Source organism: Hyla sarda, chromosome 9 (assembly GCF_029499605.1).
Source record: "Hyla sarda isolate aHylSar1 chromosome 9, aHylSar1.hap1, whole genome shotgun sequence".
NCBI classification, from domain to species: Eukaryota; Metazoa; Chordata; class Amphibia; order Anura; family Hylidae; genus Hyla; species Hyla sarda.
This window is the reverse complement of record NC_079197.1, coordinates 151062265-151079861: the sequence shown is the minus strand read 5'-3', so window position 1 is coordinate 151079861 and position 17597 is coordinate 151062265. Positions and strand designations below refer to the sequence as shown.

General features: G+C 45.5%; 1 protein-coding gene across 4 annotated transcripts in view; it reads left to right on the top strand.

Annotated features, from left to right (window-relative positions):
* The window catches only part of CLASRP (CLK4 associating serine/arginine rich protein), a 58154-nt gene extending 41154 nt beyond the window's left edge, over positions 1-17000 (top strand). For 3 of the 4 annotated variants that reach the window (XM_056540612.1, XM_056540613.1, XM_056540611.1), the window contains exons 15-21: positions 3415-3454; positions 3936-3996; positions 7010-7068; positions 7383-7429; positions 10090-10169; positions 10728-10752; positions 15585-17000. In XM_056540612.1, the coding sequence (XP_056396587.1) occupies positions 3415-3454; positions 3936-3996; positions 7010-7068; positions 7383-7429; positions 10090-10169; positions 10728-10752; positions 15585-15627 (355 nt within the window). In that variant the 3' untranslated portion in view covers positions 15628-17000. Of the gene's footprint in view, positions 1-3414; positions 3459-3935; positions 3997-7009; positions 7069-7382; positions 7430-10089; positions 10170-10727; positions 10753-15584 lie in introns of those variants that run through there. The other variant, XR_008847987.1, reaches the window with a different exon arrangement.
* The last annotated feature ends 597 nt before the right edge of the window (positions 17001-17597 follow it).

Here is a 17597-nt window from a genome sequence, read left to right as displayed (position 1 = left end):
TATAGTGTGGTGTCCAGGGTATACTGAGGATGGTGTTAATAAAGTCAGCGGTATCCCTGGTATAAGAAGATTTGACATATTTTTGAAGGATAATATCAATGTACTGGGATAAGTTCGAGGTTAATTAATTGATACCTGAGATTATAGGTTGTCCCGGGGGTCCAATATAATTATTGCCCTACAGAATTGTGCAATTCCAGATTTTTTTAAATTTTGCCCTACATATAATTTTTCTTCTGGCTTTTGTAATACATTTTATGATAAAGTGTATCAGTGGAAAGTACAACTCTGCACGCAGAAAATAAGCCCTAATACAATTTTATCATCTTAGAAGATAGAAGGATGACAGCACTCGCGTGTCTCCGATACAAAAACTACTTTATTACGGGTTATAAAAACACATACGGGAAGGAGCAGGATGACGGAACGACGTACGTTTGTCAGCTACTGCTGCTTCTACAGGATCCGTAGAAGCAGCAGTAGCTGTGAAACGCGCGTCGTTCCGTCATCCTGCTCCTTCCCATATGCGTTTTTATAACCCGTAATAAAGAAGTTTTTGTATCTGAGACACGTGAGTGCCGTCATCCTTCTATCTTCGAAGATTGTGGAGTGTTACTAAGCTTACTACTGATGTACTGAGCACCACGTGGTTGTCCCGAGATAATTGCTAGTTGTGACCAGGACTTACCGTATTTTTCGCCCTATAGGACGCACCGGCGTATAAGACGCACCCAATTTATAGGTGCAAAATCTAAAAAAATAAAGATTTTGAACCCAATAGTGGTCTTCAACCTGAAGACCACTGCATAGGAGGTAATACTCACTCGCGTGTCCCCACTGCCCTGGATGTCACTCCATCGCTGTCGCCATGTCCCCGTCGCTCCGGAACGTCTCTGCTGCCGGCCGGGTATCCTCGCTCTCCGTCGCCGCCATCACATCGTTACGCACGTACGCGACGACGTGATGACGGAGAGCGCTGGCAATACAGGGGATCCCTGAACGGAGAAGACACCGAGGAGGCAGGTAAGGTCCCTCCCGGTGTCCTGTAAGCACTAACCCGGCTATTCAGTCGGGCTGTTCGGGACCGCCGCGGTGAAATCGTGGCGGTCCCGAACAGCCCGACTGAACAGCCGGGTTAGTGTCACTTTTCCTTCAGACGCGGCGGTCAGCTTTGATCGCCGCGTCTGAAGGGTTAATACAGGGCATCACCGCGATCGGTGATGTCCTGTATTAGCCGCGGGTCCCGGCCGTTGGTGGCCGCAGGGACTGCCGCGATAGGGGCGGATTCGCCGTATAAGACGCACAGACTTTTTTCCCCCCAGGAAAAAGTGCGTCTTATACGGCGAAAAATACGGTATATCCATGGCTCCCACAGGCATACCATTAGAGACAGTGCCGACTGCATTGTCGGACTATATGCCTAATACAACTTTGTCAATCGAAAAATAAGTCTTAGAAGGTAAGGAGGAAAAAACGTGAGCCAGGAAAAAAAAATAAATAGCTGGGTCATGAAGGGGTTAATATAGTCTCCACAGTGAAAGACTTTTATATGAAGCTAAGAAGAAAAAAATGTCAGAATTGCTGATTTTTGGTCACACTATCAGAAAAAGTTGTAAATTTTTATAGTAGTAAAACATAACAAATTATATTAAAGGGGTATTCCAGGAAAAAAAAAATTTTTATATCAACTGGCTCCAGAAAGTTACAGATTTGTAAATTCTATTAAAAAAAAATCTTAATCCTTCTAATAATTATCAGCTGCTGAAGTTGTTCTTTTCTGTCTGGCAACAGTGCTCTCTGCTGACATATCTGTCTGTCTCGGGAACTGCACAGAGCAGAATAGGTTTGCTTCTACTTTGGACAGTTCTCGAGACAAGTGTCATCATAGAGCACTTAGACAGAAAAGAACAACTCAACTTCAGCAGCTCATAAGTACTGAAAGGATTAATATTATTTAATGGAATTAATTTACAAATCTCGTTAACTTTCTGGAGCCATTTGATTGATAGAGAGAGAGAATATATAAGAAAAAAATTTTTTTTCCTTGATGACCCCTTTTAATTGTATATTGTTGTAATTGTACTGGCTTGCAGATTAAAGATAACATGTCTGTTTCGCCTCAGTGAACGGCATAAAAAAAATCCCTGAAAATTTGCTGAAGTATTATACTGCTGTTATGCGTACATTTTATGCTAAAACAAAGGGGGTCTTTACAGAGTACAAATAGTAATATAATTATATATATATATATATATATATATATATATATATATATATATTTATATTATAGGGGAATATGCAAATCAGCTCATTACATCACCTTTTCAGGCGATGTTCCCTGGTATCAGCTTAGCTCCAGTTACGAAATATAAAAAGCTAATCGGGATTAATGCCAAGCCAGAACTCTCTCTCCAGAAGCAAAGAGCACCCATCTGCAGACAGCTGTATCAGGGTTCTTTTTTTTTTTTTTTTTTTTTTTTTAAAGCCGAGGAACGTGCTCTCGATTCACCCAAAGTGCAAGAAAAAGTGCAAACGTGTTACACTAAAAAAACGTGCACAAAGGATGCGGTCTATCGCAAGCCCTTCTCCGATAGGAGAGAGGCCCCCCAACAAACCTTACCCTTCGCCTCCGGACCAAAAGGTACCTGCGAGGTTCCAGGTTCGATGTCCCTTTTCGCCAAAGCTACTAGGGGACCACAAATGCTCCCGGCATCCCCCTTCGCGTTAGCCAAGGTATCTGCCCGCAGAGCCGATAACGGTAGGTACCCTGCCAAAGCAGGAGTACCCGGGGTGTTTGCAGGGAGGTGCGGAACCTAATGGCCACACACACCTCCCCTAGACCAGGGTTCAGGGGATCAGGGTTCTTGCCCCTCGTCAGTACAGAGCAGGGTGATCTGGCTTGGCTGAGATGAGGGGCCTTAGACCAATTAAACGGGATGAGTATTTAACTCAGGGCGAGTTCACCACTCCTGGTGTGACGGAGCTTTCAAGGGCCACTAAGCACTTTGCAGGCATTCTGGGTAGGGGAATATGCAGATGAGCTCATTACATCACCTTTTCAGGCAATGTTCCCTTGTATCAGCTTAGCTCCAGTTACGGAATATAAAAAGCTGATCGGGATTAATGCCAAACCAGAAAACACTCTCCAGAAGGAAAGAGGGACCCATCTGCAGACATCTGTTGCCCTTGAAAGCTCCGTCATACCAGGAATGGTGAACTCGCCCTGAGTTAAATACTCATCCCGTATATGTATATATATATATATATATATATATATATATATATATATATATATATTATTCAACAAAGAAGTAAGAAGCAGCTCGACCATATAATGCAATAGATGCTGGTTGCAGGCAGGAGCAGACTCCGGTCAATATATATGTAATTTATTTATTTTTTGTCTTTTTATAGGCCTGAACTTGCTGTTACCAGAGAGTGCGGAGCAGCCAAAGTCAGTAAGAATTCTACCGCTTTGTTGATTGACGCAGGATGCGGTGTTGTGGTTAGCAAGCATGTGTATTGCACAGAGCATGGCGTCTATATCCATCCATATATTGCACAGCGTGTTGTAATATGCCATTTGTCCATTAAAGAAAACTGTCACTGCGGGCTGGCATAATTCAGTACAATGATGCAATAATGCAAACCATTTTTAGTAAAGGATATGAAACCCTGAGCAGAGCAGCGAGTGTTAAGTAGGATGATAGAATAGCCAATCATTATGGAACTATACAATAGAGCATAAGTAAGCTTTAACGCAAGTGTTCTGCTAATTGTTCCTTTTATACGTCCATTTCTTTTGGCAGTATTGTTAACATGTTTTTTTCTTTTTAAAAGCAGAAGTTATCTGTGTATCTGATATCTGCGCTTTCCCTAGAATCGTCGTCTTGCTTCCTCCACTAATGCTTCACATTACATCTCGATATTTTTAGGCCAAGTTAACCCCACAGGAAAAGTTAAAACTTCGTATGCAGAAAGCCTTAAACAAGCAGTGTAAGTATTTTGCTTTAAATTTGATATTGCAATATTCAGCGTTTAAAGGAGTACTCCGGTGGCAAAAATGTTTTTATTTTTTTTTATTTTTTTTAATGAACTGGTGCCAGAAAGTAAAACAGATTTGTAAATTACAGTGGTCCCTCAACATACGATGGTAATCCGTTCCAAATGGACCATCGTTTGTTGAAACCATCGCATGTTGAGGGATCCGTGCAATGTAAAGTATAGGACAGTGGTCTTCAACCTGCGGACCTCCAGATGTTGCAGAACGACAACACCCAGCATGCCCGGACAGCCGTTGGCTGTCCGGGCATGCTGGGTGTTGTTGTTTTGCAACATCTGGAGGTCCGCAGGTTGAAGACCACTGTTAGAGGAAGTTGTACTCACCTGTCCCCGCTGCCCGGGATGTCGCCGCCCATCGCTGTCGCCGCGTAACAGAGGTGTCCCCGACGCTCCGGTAAAGCCTCTGCTTCCCCGGCATCCTGGCTCTCCGTCGCCGCCATCACGTCGCTACGCATGCCGCTCCTATTGGATGATGGGATGGCGTGCACGGCGACGTGATGATGTCGATGGAGAGCACCGACGATGCAGGGGATCCCAAAGAGGACGCGCCGGAGCCCCGAGGACAGGTAAGAGACATCATTGGAGCACACGGGGCACCGTAAAGGGCTATTTGGCGGCAGCTGAAGCAGTCTGCGCTGCTGGATAGCCTTTTATGCGATGGCCCCGACATATAAAAGCATTGTATGTTGATGCTGCCTTCAACATGCGATGACCTCTGAGAGGGCATCGCATGTTGAAATTATCGTATGTTGGGGCCATCGTAGGTCGAGGGGTCACTGTACTTCTATTAAAAAAAAAACTAAATCCTTTCAGTACTTTTTAGCAGCTGTATGCTACAGAGGATAATCTTTATTTTTTGAATTTCTTTTTTGTCTTGTCCACAGTGCTCTCTGCTGACACCTCTATCCGTGTCAGGAACTGTCCAGAGAAGCATAGATTTGCTATGGGGATTTTCTCCTGCTCTGGACAGTTCCTGATACCGGCATCAGGTGTCAGCAGAGAGCACTGTGGACAACACAAAAGAGAGATTTAAAAAATAAAGATTTTCCTCGGTAGCAAACAGCTGCTAAAAAGTACTGAAAGGATTATAATTTTTGTAATAGAAGTAATTTACAAATCTGTAACTTTCTGGCACCAGTTCATTTAAGAAAAGAAGAAAAAAAGTTTTCCACCGGAGTACCCCTTTAACCCATATCCCCTGGATAGGGGTTAACTAGCTCATTGGTGGTGGTCAGATTGCTGGGACCCCCACTGATGCATAAGAATGGAGGTCAAATGTCCCTTGAGTGAATGAAGCGGCCAGCAACTCCGTTCTTTCTTTATGGGACTTGTGAATGTTGCTAGGTTCTGTGCTTAGCCAAATGGCGCCGTAGCCTAGAATGCACGCTTCCACTTCATTCACCAAGGGGATAATCGACCTTTGTTCCTGGGATCGGTGGCAGTCTAAGCCAGTGTTTCCCAACCAGGGTGCCTCCAGATGTTGCAAAACTACAGCTCCCAGCATGCCTGGATAGCCAAAGGCCATTTTGTGACTGAAGATAGTAACGGGAGAAATAGCGCATGCACTATTTCTTCCTTTCATTCTCCCCTCACAAAATAACGTCCGTTATTAATAACGGGTTAAAACGCATAATGTAAAAATCCCATAGACCATAATGGGATTTTCTAATGTCCGTTTAACTGCCGAATTTTCAGGGTTTTAATAACGGAACATCAAGCGGATCTTTAAAACGGATACATTTTATAGTGTGAAAGGGGCCTAAAACCAAAGCTTGCTTTATTAAAGTCTCGGACAGATATCACATACAGAGAATATGTCTGATGCGTTTCGCACCTGAGGTGCGAAACGCATCAGGCATATTCTCTGTATGTGACATCTCCCCGAGACTTTAATAAACATTGCAGGACGAGTGAGCGGTTACAACGCATACTCTATTGTTATTGATGTATGGTTGCTGGGACCCTTGCCATTAAATAAAATGGAGTCTTGCGCTCACAGGTCATGCAGTAAGAGGAGGTTTGAATAAAGGGTCATCAATATTGGACTGGTGGGGCACTGACACCTGGCACCCCCCGCCAATTAGCTGTTTCTCTCCTGGCTGTTCATATAAAAATAACAAACCAGAACAGACAGCTCGTACATTGTGTAGTGTCAGTGCTGGGTTACTATAGCTGAGCTCTCATGTCTGAGTTGAGCTGAAGTAACATAACATGGCTCCTATACAGAGGACTAAGCTGTCTCCTTGATCGATGGGGGAGCTGCTTGTCCTGAGGATATGTATTCAATAAATTTAGCTAGGGAAAGCCCTTTAAGCAATTGTCATAAAAATTAAATTACGTTTCAGTTTAGCACCCCAGTTGCACCTTTTTAAAGGGGTACTCTGCCCCTGGACATCTTATCCTCTATCCAAGGGACCCCCGCGATCTCTCCTGCAGCCCCCCGATTCATCAGCTCTCCGGAGCTACGTTTGGTCCGTGGCTGACGCACGATACAGGGAACGGCGGTTCGTGACGTCATAGCCCCACCCCCTCATGTCACACCCCACCCCTTTATGGGAGGGGGCGTGGCTGTTGCCACGCACCTCCCATAGACTTGCATCAAGGGGGCGGGGCCACGACGTCACGAACCGCCGGCCCCTGTCCTCAGCACGGAGCAAACTTAGCTCCGGAGAGCTGATGACTCGAGGGGCTGCATGAGAGATCGCGGGGGTCCCCAGCAGCGGGACCCCTGCACTCAGACTTCTTATCCCCTATCCTTGGATAGGGGATAAGATGTCCAGAGGCGGAGTACCCCTTTAATAAGTGAGTATATATTACAAATAGCTGTCTAACAGCAATGTCTCCTAAACATGCAAGCATTCTGGACGGAGAAAGGGGAGAATTACCTTTTTGAGAGATAAATAGATTAAATACAATTTTTAGATTTATGCTTTCTGCATTGTTTCAGACAAGGCAGATAAAAAGGCTGCTCAAGAGAAGATTATACAGCAGGAGCATGAACGGCAGGTAAGAGCCGCTCTTATAAGAGCGTATACAGTAACACTACCTTAGTATGGTCATAAGACAATGGGGGAGATATAGCAAAACCTGTCCAGAGGAAAAGTTGCTGAGTTGCCCATAGCAACCAATCAGATCGCTACTTTCATTTTTGATAAGGGCTCAGAATATTGAAAAAAGTGAAAGCGATCTGATTGGTTGCTATGGGCAACTCAGCAATTTTTCCTCTGGATAAGTTTTGATAAATCTCCCTCAATATGTATTATTTTCAATTCACAATAAAATGACATATATTTAATTCTCTCTTTTTTTTTTTTTTTTAGGAACGTGAGGATGAGCTTAGAGCTATGGCAAGAAAGATACGCATGAAGTGGGTGACACACATACATTTTTTTTTAAAAAATTCTGAATGGAAAAATTGTATATGTGTATGTATGTGTGTATGTATATATGTATATATTATAATTTTTTGTTTACTATTTATTGGATTTTTTTTCAATTTTATAAACAAGTAAGGAATAACAATAATGCTGCAGAATGCAATAATTTACATAAATTGGTGAGTAACGCAGTACCCACTATAAGACATATTAAACACATAAGATCGCAGAAAAGGGATCATTAGATATGTGTGGCTTTGTTCCACGAGAGCTACATCCACCAGCTCCTCAGGGATTCAGTGAAGTTATCATCCTTAGACATGTAAGCAGGGAAGCGCCACTAAAAGTCTGGCCCCTTAGGGAAAGTGATTGAGATAGGGGAGTGGTCTGAGATCACCATGGTGTGAATGTCAGGAAGACATGGCAATAAATCAGAGGACACCAGCAAATTATCTATTCGTGACCATGAGGACTGACTATGGGAAAAATGAGTAAACTCCCTGCTGTTTGGGTACCTCAACCGCCAAGGGTCCCTAAGACCATCAGAGTCAAGAAATGGAGAGAAGATTTGTCACTAGGTCGAACAGTCGCCCGGGAGGCCTCCCCACCTTTCCTATCCTCCGCAGTCACTGCCACCGCATTCATGTCCCCCATACAATTTTAAAGGGAACCGGGTCACTTAAGATCATAGTGGACATGGACTGAAAATACGGTTTATCCCCATTCGGAGCTTAGCAATTGTAAATACTGTACTCATGGCCTTCAACACTCAGTAGAATTTTTAACTCACCTCGGGTTAGCATCCACTTCCTTAGACAGCACCTCGCCCCCAAAAGTCCTGCTAAGAAGAATCAGGGTACCTGCCTTATCACCCCTATTACGTCCCCAACCCAAAGTTTAGACATACGGACCAGATCCTCAGAGGCCAGGTGGGTTTCTTGCAGAAGGACAATATCAGGATGAGGCGCTTCAGATGACGTAAGATCTGTATTCTCTTATTGGGGGAGCGGAGGCCCTTCATGTTCCATGAGATGATATGGATGGCTGAAAAGAGAGAGTAGAAAGGAAGAAGGAAGAAGGGAGAGGGGGAAAAAACCCTCCCATGCACTCACACTCACGCAAACCAAACACACTACTCGATTGGGAGACCAAGATTTCCGCTAGGGGTAAGGGAAACGACAAGGCCCAAGCAGAAAGCAGGAGCCACAAGGACAAAATAAAAACAGGACTAACAAAAAGACAAAGGACACACAAATACGTAGTGTAGTACGGGCACTCAGGCAGCTCCTTCACACACTGTTACGGACTTCACTTTTTTCTACCAAGCCCGGTACAGGTACCCCCCTGTGGCTAACTATAAGAGAAAATAATAAGGGCAAATATCACTCAATTAACAAAGAAACAAAGCATTACCCCTGCAGAAACTGGGAAGACATCCACCCCAGACAAAAAATGCCAGTGCAGACAGTCAGCAGCAGAAACCCCTGTAAATGCACTAATCCCAAGGTGAATCAAATAGCGTTCATATCAATGTTAAGGGCCACAGTGGCGACCCACTAGCAATGGCTCGCAGAAGAAACATCCATTTCTCAACCAGCCCCTCAAACAAACAGGTTTTATATAACCCCCCTGTGGCTACTATGGAGAACAGTCTCCAACAGTCTTCCCCAGATCATCCAAATGGTAGGAGTATAACAAGGCAACAGTGAACACAGCACCCCGTAGAGTCCATCAAAGGTACTCCCATAGAATCATGGATGGGTAAGAACATCGAGCAGGGTCCGGCTGCGGTGCTCAGAAGGCATCACGCAGAGAACTCATCCATCCAGATGGAGATAAAGGGTCGTCTCAAGGCGGGTGAGGGCAGTTATTTGTGCGGGCAGATCTAACCAGGCTATGCATAGCTGCCTCTGCTGCTGTAGGGGGTAGAAAACAATGAAGAAGTGCCATCTGTTGCCTTATCCACACACGTCAAGGTCACACCAGGTCTCAGTCCCCCTGCAGTCGTCAGTAGTAGCTGGCTGAAGTGCGTGGCAGCACTCTTCACTCCCCGGCTGGCTGCCAATCTGACTTTTACTCCATAGACTAATTTAGTGAAAGAGTGAGGTTTGATTGACAGCCGGGGAGTGAAGCGCATCCTTCAGCTGGCTATTTACAGTCGCAGTAACTCTCAGAATTAAGACCCCAGTGTGATCTCAACTTCTGACATGTGGAGGACAGAGTTATTTTTATAAACTTTTGATGTAACCCTTTCTGCTAGGACAGCATCAGCCTTGTTCCCTGTCTGTCTTACTATCCTACGCCTGGCCATAAAAGCCCCAACATTAGACATCTTTTGGCTTAACCTGCTGACCAACTTATGTGTTTCCCAACAAGGGTGCCTCCAGCTGTTGCAAAACTACAACTTCCAGCATACCCGGACAGCCAACGGCTGTCCGGGCATGCTGGGAGTTGTAGTTTTACAACAACCGTTGGTATCCTGTGTGTACCACCTCCTCACCCAATTTCTCTGGTGTTGAAAGAAGAATTAGGCAGGTGGAATTTTTTACCTGCTGACAATCACTGGGGACATCTATATTTGTTGTTTTTACTTTTATCATATATTTCTACACTTGGTGTACTTTGCTAAGATGGTATTGCTTCTTTACAGAGAACGAGAGCGGCGCGAGAGAGAGCGTGATGAGTGGGAAAGGCATTATACGAGAAGCCGATCTCCTTCACCGAGACACAGTAAGTGATCAGTGGTGACCTGTTATCTGTCATTGACGATATCAGACGTGCTATTGTATGTGTGGTGGTAATCCGCTCGCTGAGACTGAACAGTTGATGGGATTAAAGGAGATCTGCGGTGTATAACACTTATCTGCAGGATAGGGGATAAGTGTCTGATCCTTTACGGGGCCCCCTCCATGACATGCCCCCTCCATGTATCTCTATGGGGGAGGCGGAGATGCATTCCCGCCTTTCCCATAGAGCTGTATTGGGGGGGGCGTGTTGTCGACGACAAGCGCATTAGTCGTGCACAGCCACGGTAATGCCTGGACCCCGTACAGAAGATCATGGGGGTCCCAGCGTTTGGACCCCCTGCGATCAGACACTTAACCCCTATCCTGCGGGGCTAAGTTATACACCCCTGTTCTCCATTAATTCCTGCACCCGCGCTGTTGTCAGTGTCTTTTTTCTCAGAGAGCTAAATGTAACCGTATACAATAATCCTTAACTGATGGGAGGGAATGTTCTAGATTTATCGTGGACAATATCACATTTGCCTCCTTTTTCTTATTTCAGGTCGGGATTACAGCTCTTCAAAAAGGTAATATATGCTTAGTGGTTTGGTTTATGACACAAGATAATTCTGCAACCTCAAGGCCCAAACAGACTCTGTCCTTAAAGGAATTTTACCATAATTCACTTTTCCACAGAAAACTTATTATTTGTTAGGTTGAATAAAATGAAATGTCTGACATGACCCTATTTCCTTGTCTCTGCCTTCCTTTTAACATCTGCCCTTTTTATATGTAATTTTATGGTGGGCTGTGGTGGTTTGCTCTGAACTTCACTTCCCAGCTGTCATGAGTGCAGATGCTTATTCTTGTGCTGCATCCGAAATCTAATCTTCATAATGGTAAAGTTCCCTTTTCTCTCCTCACACAGAGTAGTGTTATAATAGAGAGTAATATCATACCCCTTGCTTCCAAGTGAGTTTAGTGTTACTGTCTGTAATATAGAAGCCAAAGCAGTGCATAATGTATATTTACCTGTTCCTGCCCAGTGAATATGTAGCCAGACTCCCTCATACATAGGTATGTAAGTGCACTGTATGCCGTGTAGTAGTCATATGTTGCAGTCTATTGGGCTGTATATTCGCTGTGTGTGAGGAGAATTAAGCATCTCTGACCAGGAGAGGGCACTGCCTACAGGACATATCCCATGACAACATGCAAAAGACAAGAGCATTCAGTTTATATTGCCTTTCAAAAACAATACATTTCTGATAATTGCTTGTATTTGCAAATATTTCATTTGAAATAATGCATCACTTTAGACTTATTTATTTCTCTGTCACCTTATTGGGGAACACAGAGACCATGGATATTATGCTGCTGTCCACTAGGAGGCTGACAATAGGCAAAAAAAGAAGTTGGCTCCGCCCACAGGCACAGAGCTAATCAGTTTTAGTTTAGTGTCAGTAGAAGGCAGACACTGGTCTGGAGTTCTCTCCAGACCTGGTCTTTTCTGTTTTATTATTTTCTAGCTAGGGATTTTAATTTAAGGTTTCTTCCCTTTGTTATTTTTCTAGGTTGGGCGACAGGAGCATAGCGCTGCCTGATCGCCCACATGTAACAAAGGGGCACGGTGCATATGAGCATGGGCTGCTAACCCCTTCTTGCCCCTGCCCGCCTCGCTATGGCAGCTTGTTTTTAGCTGGCCGAAGACTTCAGAGTAAGTATAGGAAGATGAGGTCTACGGGTGAGTATGTACTGCATTCGCCCCTCCCTTTTAACTACCTTCTAGGAGTTCTATACTCTATGCCCAGCTCCTCCGCTGCCATTGAGGGAGTCTGTGACGCCTGCCGCATTTGCGGATCCAGTTCCTGTACCCCACTATGTATGAGTGTACCGATGTAGAATGGACCCTCTACAATGCCCATGGTCGTTCGCTGTCATTAGCGGGGTAGCGCTGTATCCAGGTCAGAGCTTAGTGGATTCCGATTCTCTCTAGTCCAGAGTTCACATTTTCCTTCCCAGAAACTGCGTTATGGTGAGATAAGTTACTCTACTGCTCCAGCTGGTTAGTCCATCACATTTTTCTCCTGTGGACATTGCATTTCTTCTCTTCTGGGCAATATTCTATGATCCCTCCTATGGCATGTCCAGCCATCCCGTTGACCCCTTCCGCTACCAGCCTCTGGGTGGCTTGGTGGGCTGCCTGCTATATGGGTTTCAGCCATTCCGCTTCTCCTTGCTAGAGGGACTTTTGCAGGTCTTGCACTGTTCCTGTCTTTGTTCTTTAAGCCGTCGTCCTCCAGCCTCCTTTTATTGGATGGTTTGTTTTGTTGGTGGTGGTTTTGTTTTATTCTGGGTGGGGTGTTGGCGATCCTGGCATGGTTTTTACTCTTGGTTACCCTGACCCTTGTGGCACTTTCCTTCAGGGCAACTTGCTTAGAAGACATCTGGGCACACCTTTGTGCGGTTCTGCTCGTTGTTTTCCTCAGTCTCCTCCCCCTTTTCCTTTTGCGGGAGGGTGTTCTTGGTTTACTATCTGCTCTTGCTCTCAGGCAGTCTCCTTGCTTGGAGTGTCTCAAGACCTTCCTTCTCGTGGTGGGCTGCTCTTGGCTCTCTGAGGTTCGGCATCAGTCTTGATGCGGAATGTCCTTCCTCTTTAGGAGGGTGTGTCAGTTGTTTCCTTGCCTGGAGGACAGTCTTGGTGGGCGACCTCCTGTGCCCAGATCATGTCTTCTGTTCATGCTCCTTTATGCTTCGGCTGGACTGACACCGGAGCTGGGTCCATTCTGTCTCCCTCTCTGTGCCTTGCCTTTGGGCTGTGTCTCCTTGGAGTCATCCAGTCCATTCTGACTGCTGGGATCCAATGCTTGTTAGGCCATGTGTAGCCTCTCGTCCCATGTATCTGAGGGTGCTTGGGCTGCGCAGTGATCTTGGTGCTAGCGTTTCCTGTTGCTCTGTCGCTGTTCGCTCATGGGGTATGCCACTTCTTTCGTGGTGGTCCCGAACTGGTTCAGGACCCTCTCCCTTGATGATCTGCTTGTGCAGGACTTCTTTGCATTATGCTATCCTCCAAGTGGCGGTTGTTGATCTCGGGGTGGTTTCCCTAGGGCCGTTCTGTCCTCCTGGTTACCTCTGTCTGCCAATTTTGCCCCTAGATGGGCATTCTCCAGTCACCCTAAATTTTCCTTGCCCTCCCAGGCGATACTGTGTGCTCTTTGAGTTTTCTCTTACACCCGGTCGCTTGGCAGCGTGGTCTTGGGACTGTGGTTTGTTGTCTGTGCCTCTCTGTCCGAGTGGTTGGCAATGTGCCCCGTGCCCTAGTTGTCCTCAGGGCTGGATTGCTCTTCGTTCGGGCCTGGACATGGCTCTTGTGTCTCTTCTCCTTTTCCTGCGCTTCTAGTTCCAGCTTCTGAAAGTCTTGCCCTCTGCAAGACTTTCTGTTCAGCTGCCGCCGCCTTGTCATTCTCTCTCCTCGGCCTCGGTCCTGTGGCTGCGGCTGGCCTCCTGGCAGGGTTCACCCTTCGGGCCTGTCTCGTGCGCTTCTCTTCTGGCAGCTGGAGTTTCCGCGCCATGTTACTTTGCTATGTGGTACCCCTGACTTGGAATTCTCTTGGCGCTCTCTGTTCCATGTTTGGGCCAGGCCTCGGTGGTATTGCGCCTTATGTCTTTTCTTCGGACGTAGTGTTCGCTCCGGCCAAGGGGGTGTCTGACCAGCAGGCCTCCGAGGTGCCGGTTTCTCATCGCATTTGGTTAGCGGTTGGACCTCCGTCCTTGCTTGGTTCCTTCCTTTTCGGGTCCTAGGTCTCCCCTCATGTTTTGTAGGGGCTTCCAGGTGGTTGGTTTCCGGTTTCCTCTGGGCCTTTTCCACGTTCCTGTGCGAATGAGTTTAGTTCAGTCTCTGGAATGCTTTCCTTCTCTGGCGGTTGTTTTTCCCCACCCCAGGGACTGCTTTGGGACGTCCCATGGTCTCTGTGTTCCCCATTAAGGTGACCCGAGAAAACAAGATTTTTTTTTTTTTTTGTACTCACCGTAAAATCTTTCTCGTAGCCTTCATTGGGGAACACAGCACCCACCCATTTCTGTTCCTTGTCAGGTTGTTTGTTGCCTGTTGTTACGTCTGAAAGACATCAAAAGTATCTCCTTTTGTTGTTTGGTTTCTGCTACTGCTTTGTGACACAACTAATTAGCTCTGTGCCTGTGGGTGGGTATATCCTGCTGGGAGGAGCCGACTTCTTTTTATGCCTAGTGTCAGCCTCCTAGTGGACAGCAGCAGAATACCCATGGTCTCTGTGTTCCCCAATGAAGGCTACAAGAGATTTTATGGTGAGTACAAAAAAAAAAAAAATCTCCTTCATGGTAAAACAACTTTAAAGCGCAACTGTCACGAACTCTGAGGGCTATAACCTACACACAGCCTGTGTACAGCAATGTTTTTACCTTATTTATGCAGGCTTTAATCGCCTCAAAAAATGCTTTTGATCAGTTGGATAGGTGTGGTGTGGTACGCTATGCCCCGCCGCAGCCACGCCCACCCCATGTCAGCGCTGGGACTGTTGTGTGATTGACACACAGGTCCCAGCACATGTGCCCCTCAGCTCATCTAGCGTGCACGCCGCCGTCCGCCTCCTCAGTGCGCCTGCGCAGTGCTAGAGGCAGAGAGGAAGTGTGCGCTCTGCCTCTAGCACTTCACAGGCGCACTGAGGATCCAGCTCTGACACGGGGTAGGCGTGGCTGCGGCGGGGCATAGCGTACTTAGCGCCACGCCTATCCGACTGTGTGTGGCTGTGACCAAAAGCATTTTTTTGGGGTGATGAAAGCCTGCAGAAATAAGGTAAAAACAATGCTGTACACACCATCTGCACACGGTACAAAGGCTGTGTGTAGGTTATAGCACCCAGAGTTTGACAGTTGCGCTTTAAGGAGTTAGAACTACATTTCCCCCACAGTGGCTGAAGGATGCCATGAGCCCAATCATCCACCATCCTTATCTGTTTCCTGGGCATCTTAGGAAGCAGGACCATGGCATTAAACTGATCACCACCATCGTTCTCTGATTTAAGCAGTCGTCTGTGGTGATACCACCCAGTTGTATAAATCATGGGGGGAGATTTATGAAAACCTGTCCAGAGGAAAAGTTGCCCATAGCAACCAATCAGATCACGTCTTTCATTTTTGTAAAGGCCACTGAAAAATGAAAAAGAAGCGATCTGATTGGTTGCTATGGGCAACTTTTCCTCTGGACAGGTTTTCATAAATCTCTAACCCACCCCACCCCTCTTGTTTTTATTCATTTTTATTTTTATTTTTTTTCTTGACATTTGTGAAAGCATTTGCTGGTCAGGCTGATTTGTGTTTTATCTGTAACTTTTTTATTTTTTATTTATATTTTCTGTAACTTTTTTTTTTTTTTTCTAAATAGGAGATCACGCTCAAGATCCAGAAGCCCACATCATCGACACTAACCGTGCAAGGTTCTTGGTGACAGCCCTTGTTTTGTGTCATACATTTTAAATATGACATTCACTCGAGTCATTGTGTACATTCCGCATATTGGACTATATGGAGTGTGAGAGGATGTTTTACACCTCCATCTACTAATGGCAACTATCTTTGTAGGCTGAACATTGCTACATAGTCAGTGGCTGGTCCTCTATAAACTATACATCTTGTAGATGTCTTTTATTTAGATGTTTATGAGGGTGTTAAAGGGCTTATCCGAGAAAAGAAAAACAGCTGATTTTTTTTTTTTTTTTTTTTTAAAGCACACCCCTGTCCTCAGGTTGTGTGTGGTATTGCAGCTTAGTTCTATTGAAGTGAAAGAAGCAAAGTTGTAATACCATACACAACCTGCAGACAGGCGGGGTGGTGTTCTTGGGGGGGGGGGGGGGGAAATTAGCAGTTTTTCTATTTCTAGATAATCTTGATAAAGGTGAACCAGTCACACTGGAAATCCAGTCCAGTCTGCAGGCATCATGTAAGTAGGTAAGTTATCCTGGAGCTTTTACCACAAAACCTTATCACTTTTTCATGTAAATTTCTGCCTATCCTGGCCTAAGTAGTCAAGTGGGTGGTCCTACTCAGTTATTGAGTTATCTGTGTATAAGCATGCATATAGATAGCTGTCAATCACTAAGTAGGACTACTTGGTCCAGAATTAATAAATACGTTTTCCTCAAACTTCACCAAAAAAAAAAATCTGCCGCTTCTCCTGTGCTATAATATGGTGCCTGTAGATTGAGAAACTTCAGCGAGACAGGTTCCCTTTAATTGCATCTTCCAAAAGACCCTCAACCTTATTACTTTATAGGATTTTTTTTTTTTTTTTTTTACACTCCTGTCAATCCTAATCTGGCTTCTAGGTAAATTGGTGGTGCTGTGTGATGTTTTGATGCTTTAACAGATCTTGTATAACTTGGTGCTACTGATTTACTGACTCTTTTACAGTGTGCCATTTATTTTTTGCTTCTGGGGAAAATGCAGTTTTCGGTCCTCAAAGGTGGACAATTACACCTACAAGATGCTGTTAGTTTGTAGCCCAGCATTTAGTAACCGTTTGTTAGGATCCAGAAGAAGAAAGATTGTGGTAAGACGATCCGCAGTGGTGCATTATGATCTCACCCCCAAAAGTTTTGATCAGTCTAGGTCTGAGTGTTCAGACCCCGACCAATTGTAGGATAGAGCAGGGAGAAAAGCGCAGCTCAACACGATAATCCCATATACTTACTGTAATGTTCTTTCACTTAGTGCGCACTTCTACCAGCTCGTTCTACATATCGGTCACGGTCTGAACACTCGGACCCTGATCGATCTTGACATATCTCTAAAACAATAAAAACTTTTGCCTGAGGGTGCGTTCACACTACGAAATCTCTGCCTGGCGGCTGCTGCCGGAGGTGCTTCGGCGCAAGGACTGCGGGGCACTGAGCAGTCACCATTCACTGCTATGCAGTGCTCGCGGAATCCGTGCAAAGAATGAACATGTTCTTTGTTTGCGCGGAACAATTTCAGCGGCGGAATTGTCCGCCACGGAAATTCCGCAGTGTGAACAGGTCTCGGGGAGACCCATTCACACTAATGTTAAGTTCACTCCGCGAGAATTCCGTAGTGTGAACATGGCCTTAAAGTGACAGTGCCCATTTAAATATCATCTTAGGGTTGTCCACATACTCTACATCTGGCTTTCTACCCATGATCCCGTTCCAAGTAGATCCTCAAGCTATTTTCACACGGCAGAATGTCCATGCGGAATTCCGCAAAAAAGAAAGCCGCATGAACTTTGCGCTGCAGCAGAATCCCATTGATTTCCGTGGGATTCTGCTGCACTGTGCACACGGCGGAATTAACCAATTCCAACGTCCGCAAAAAGAGTAGACGTCTATTCTTTCTGTGGATTCAGCTCTATGAGACGGTGCATTTCCAAATTGGCCGTACA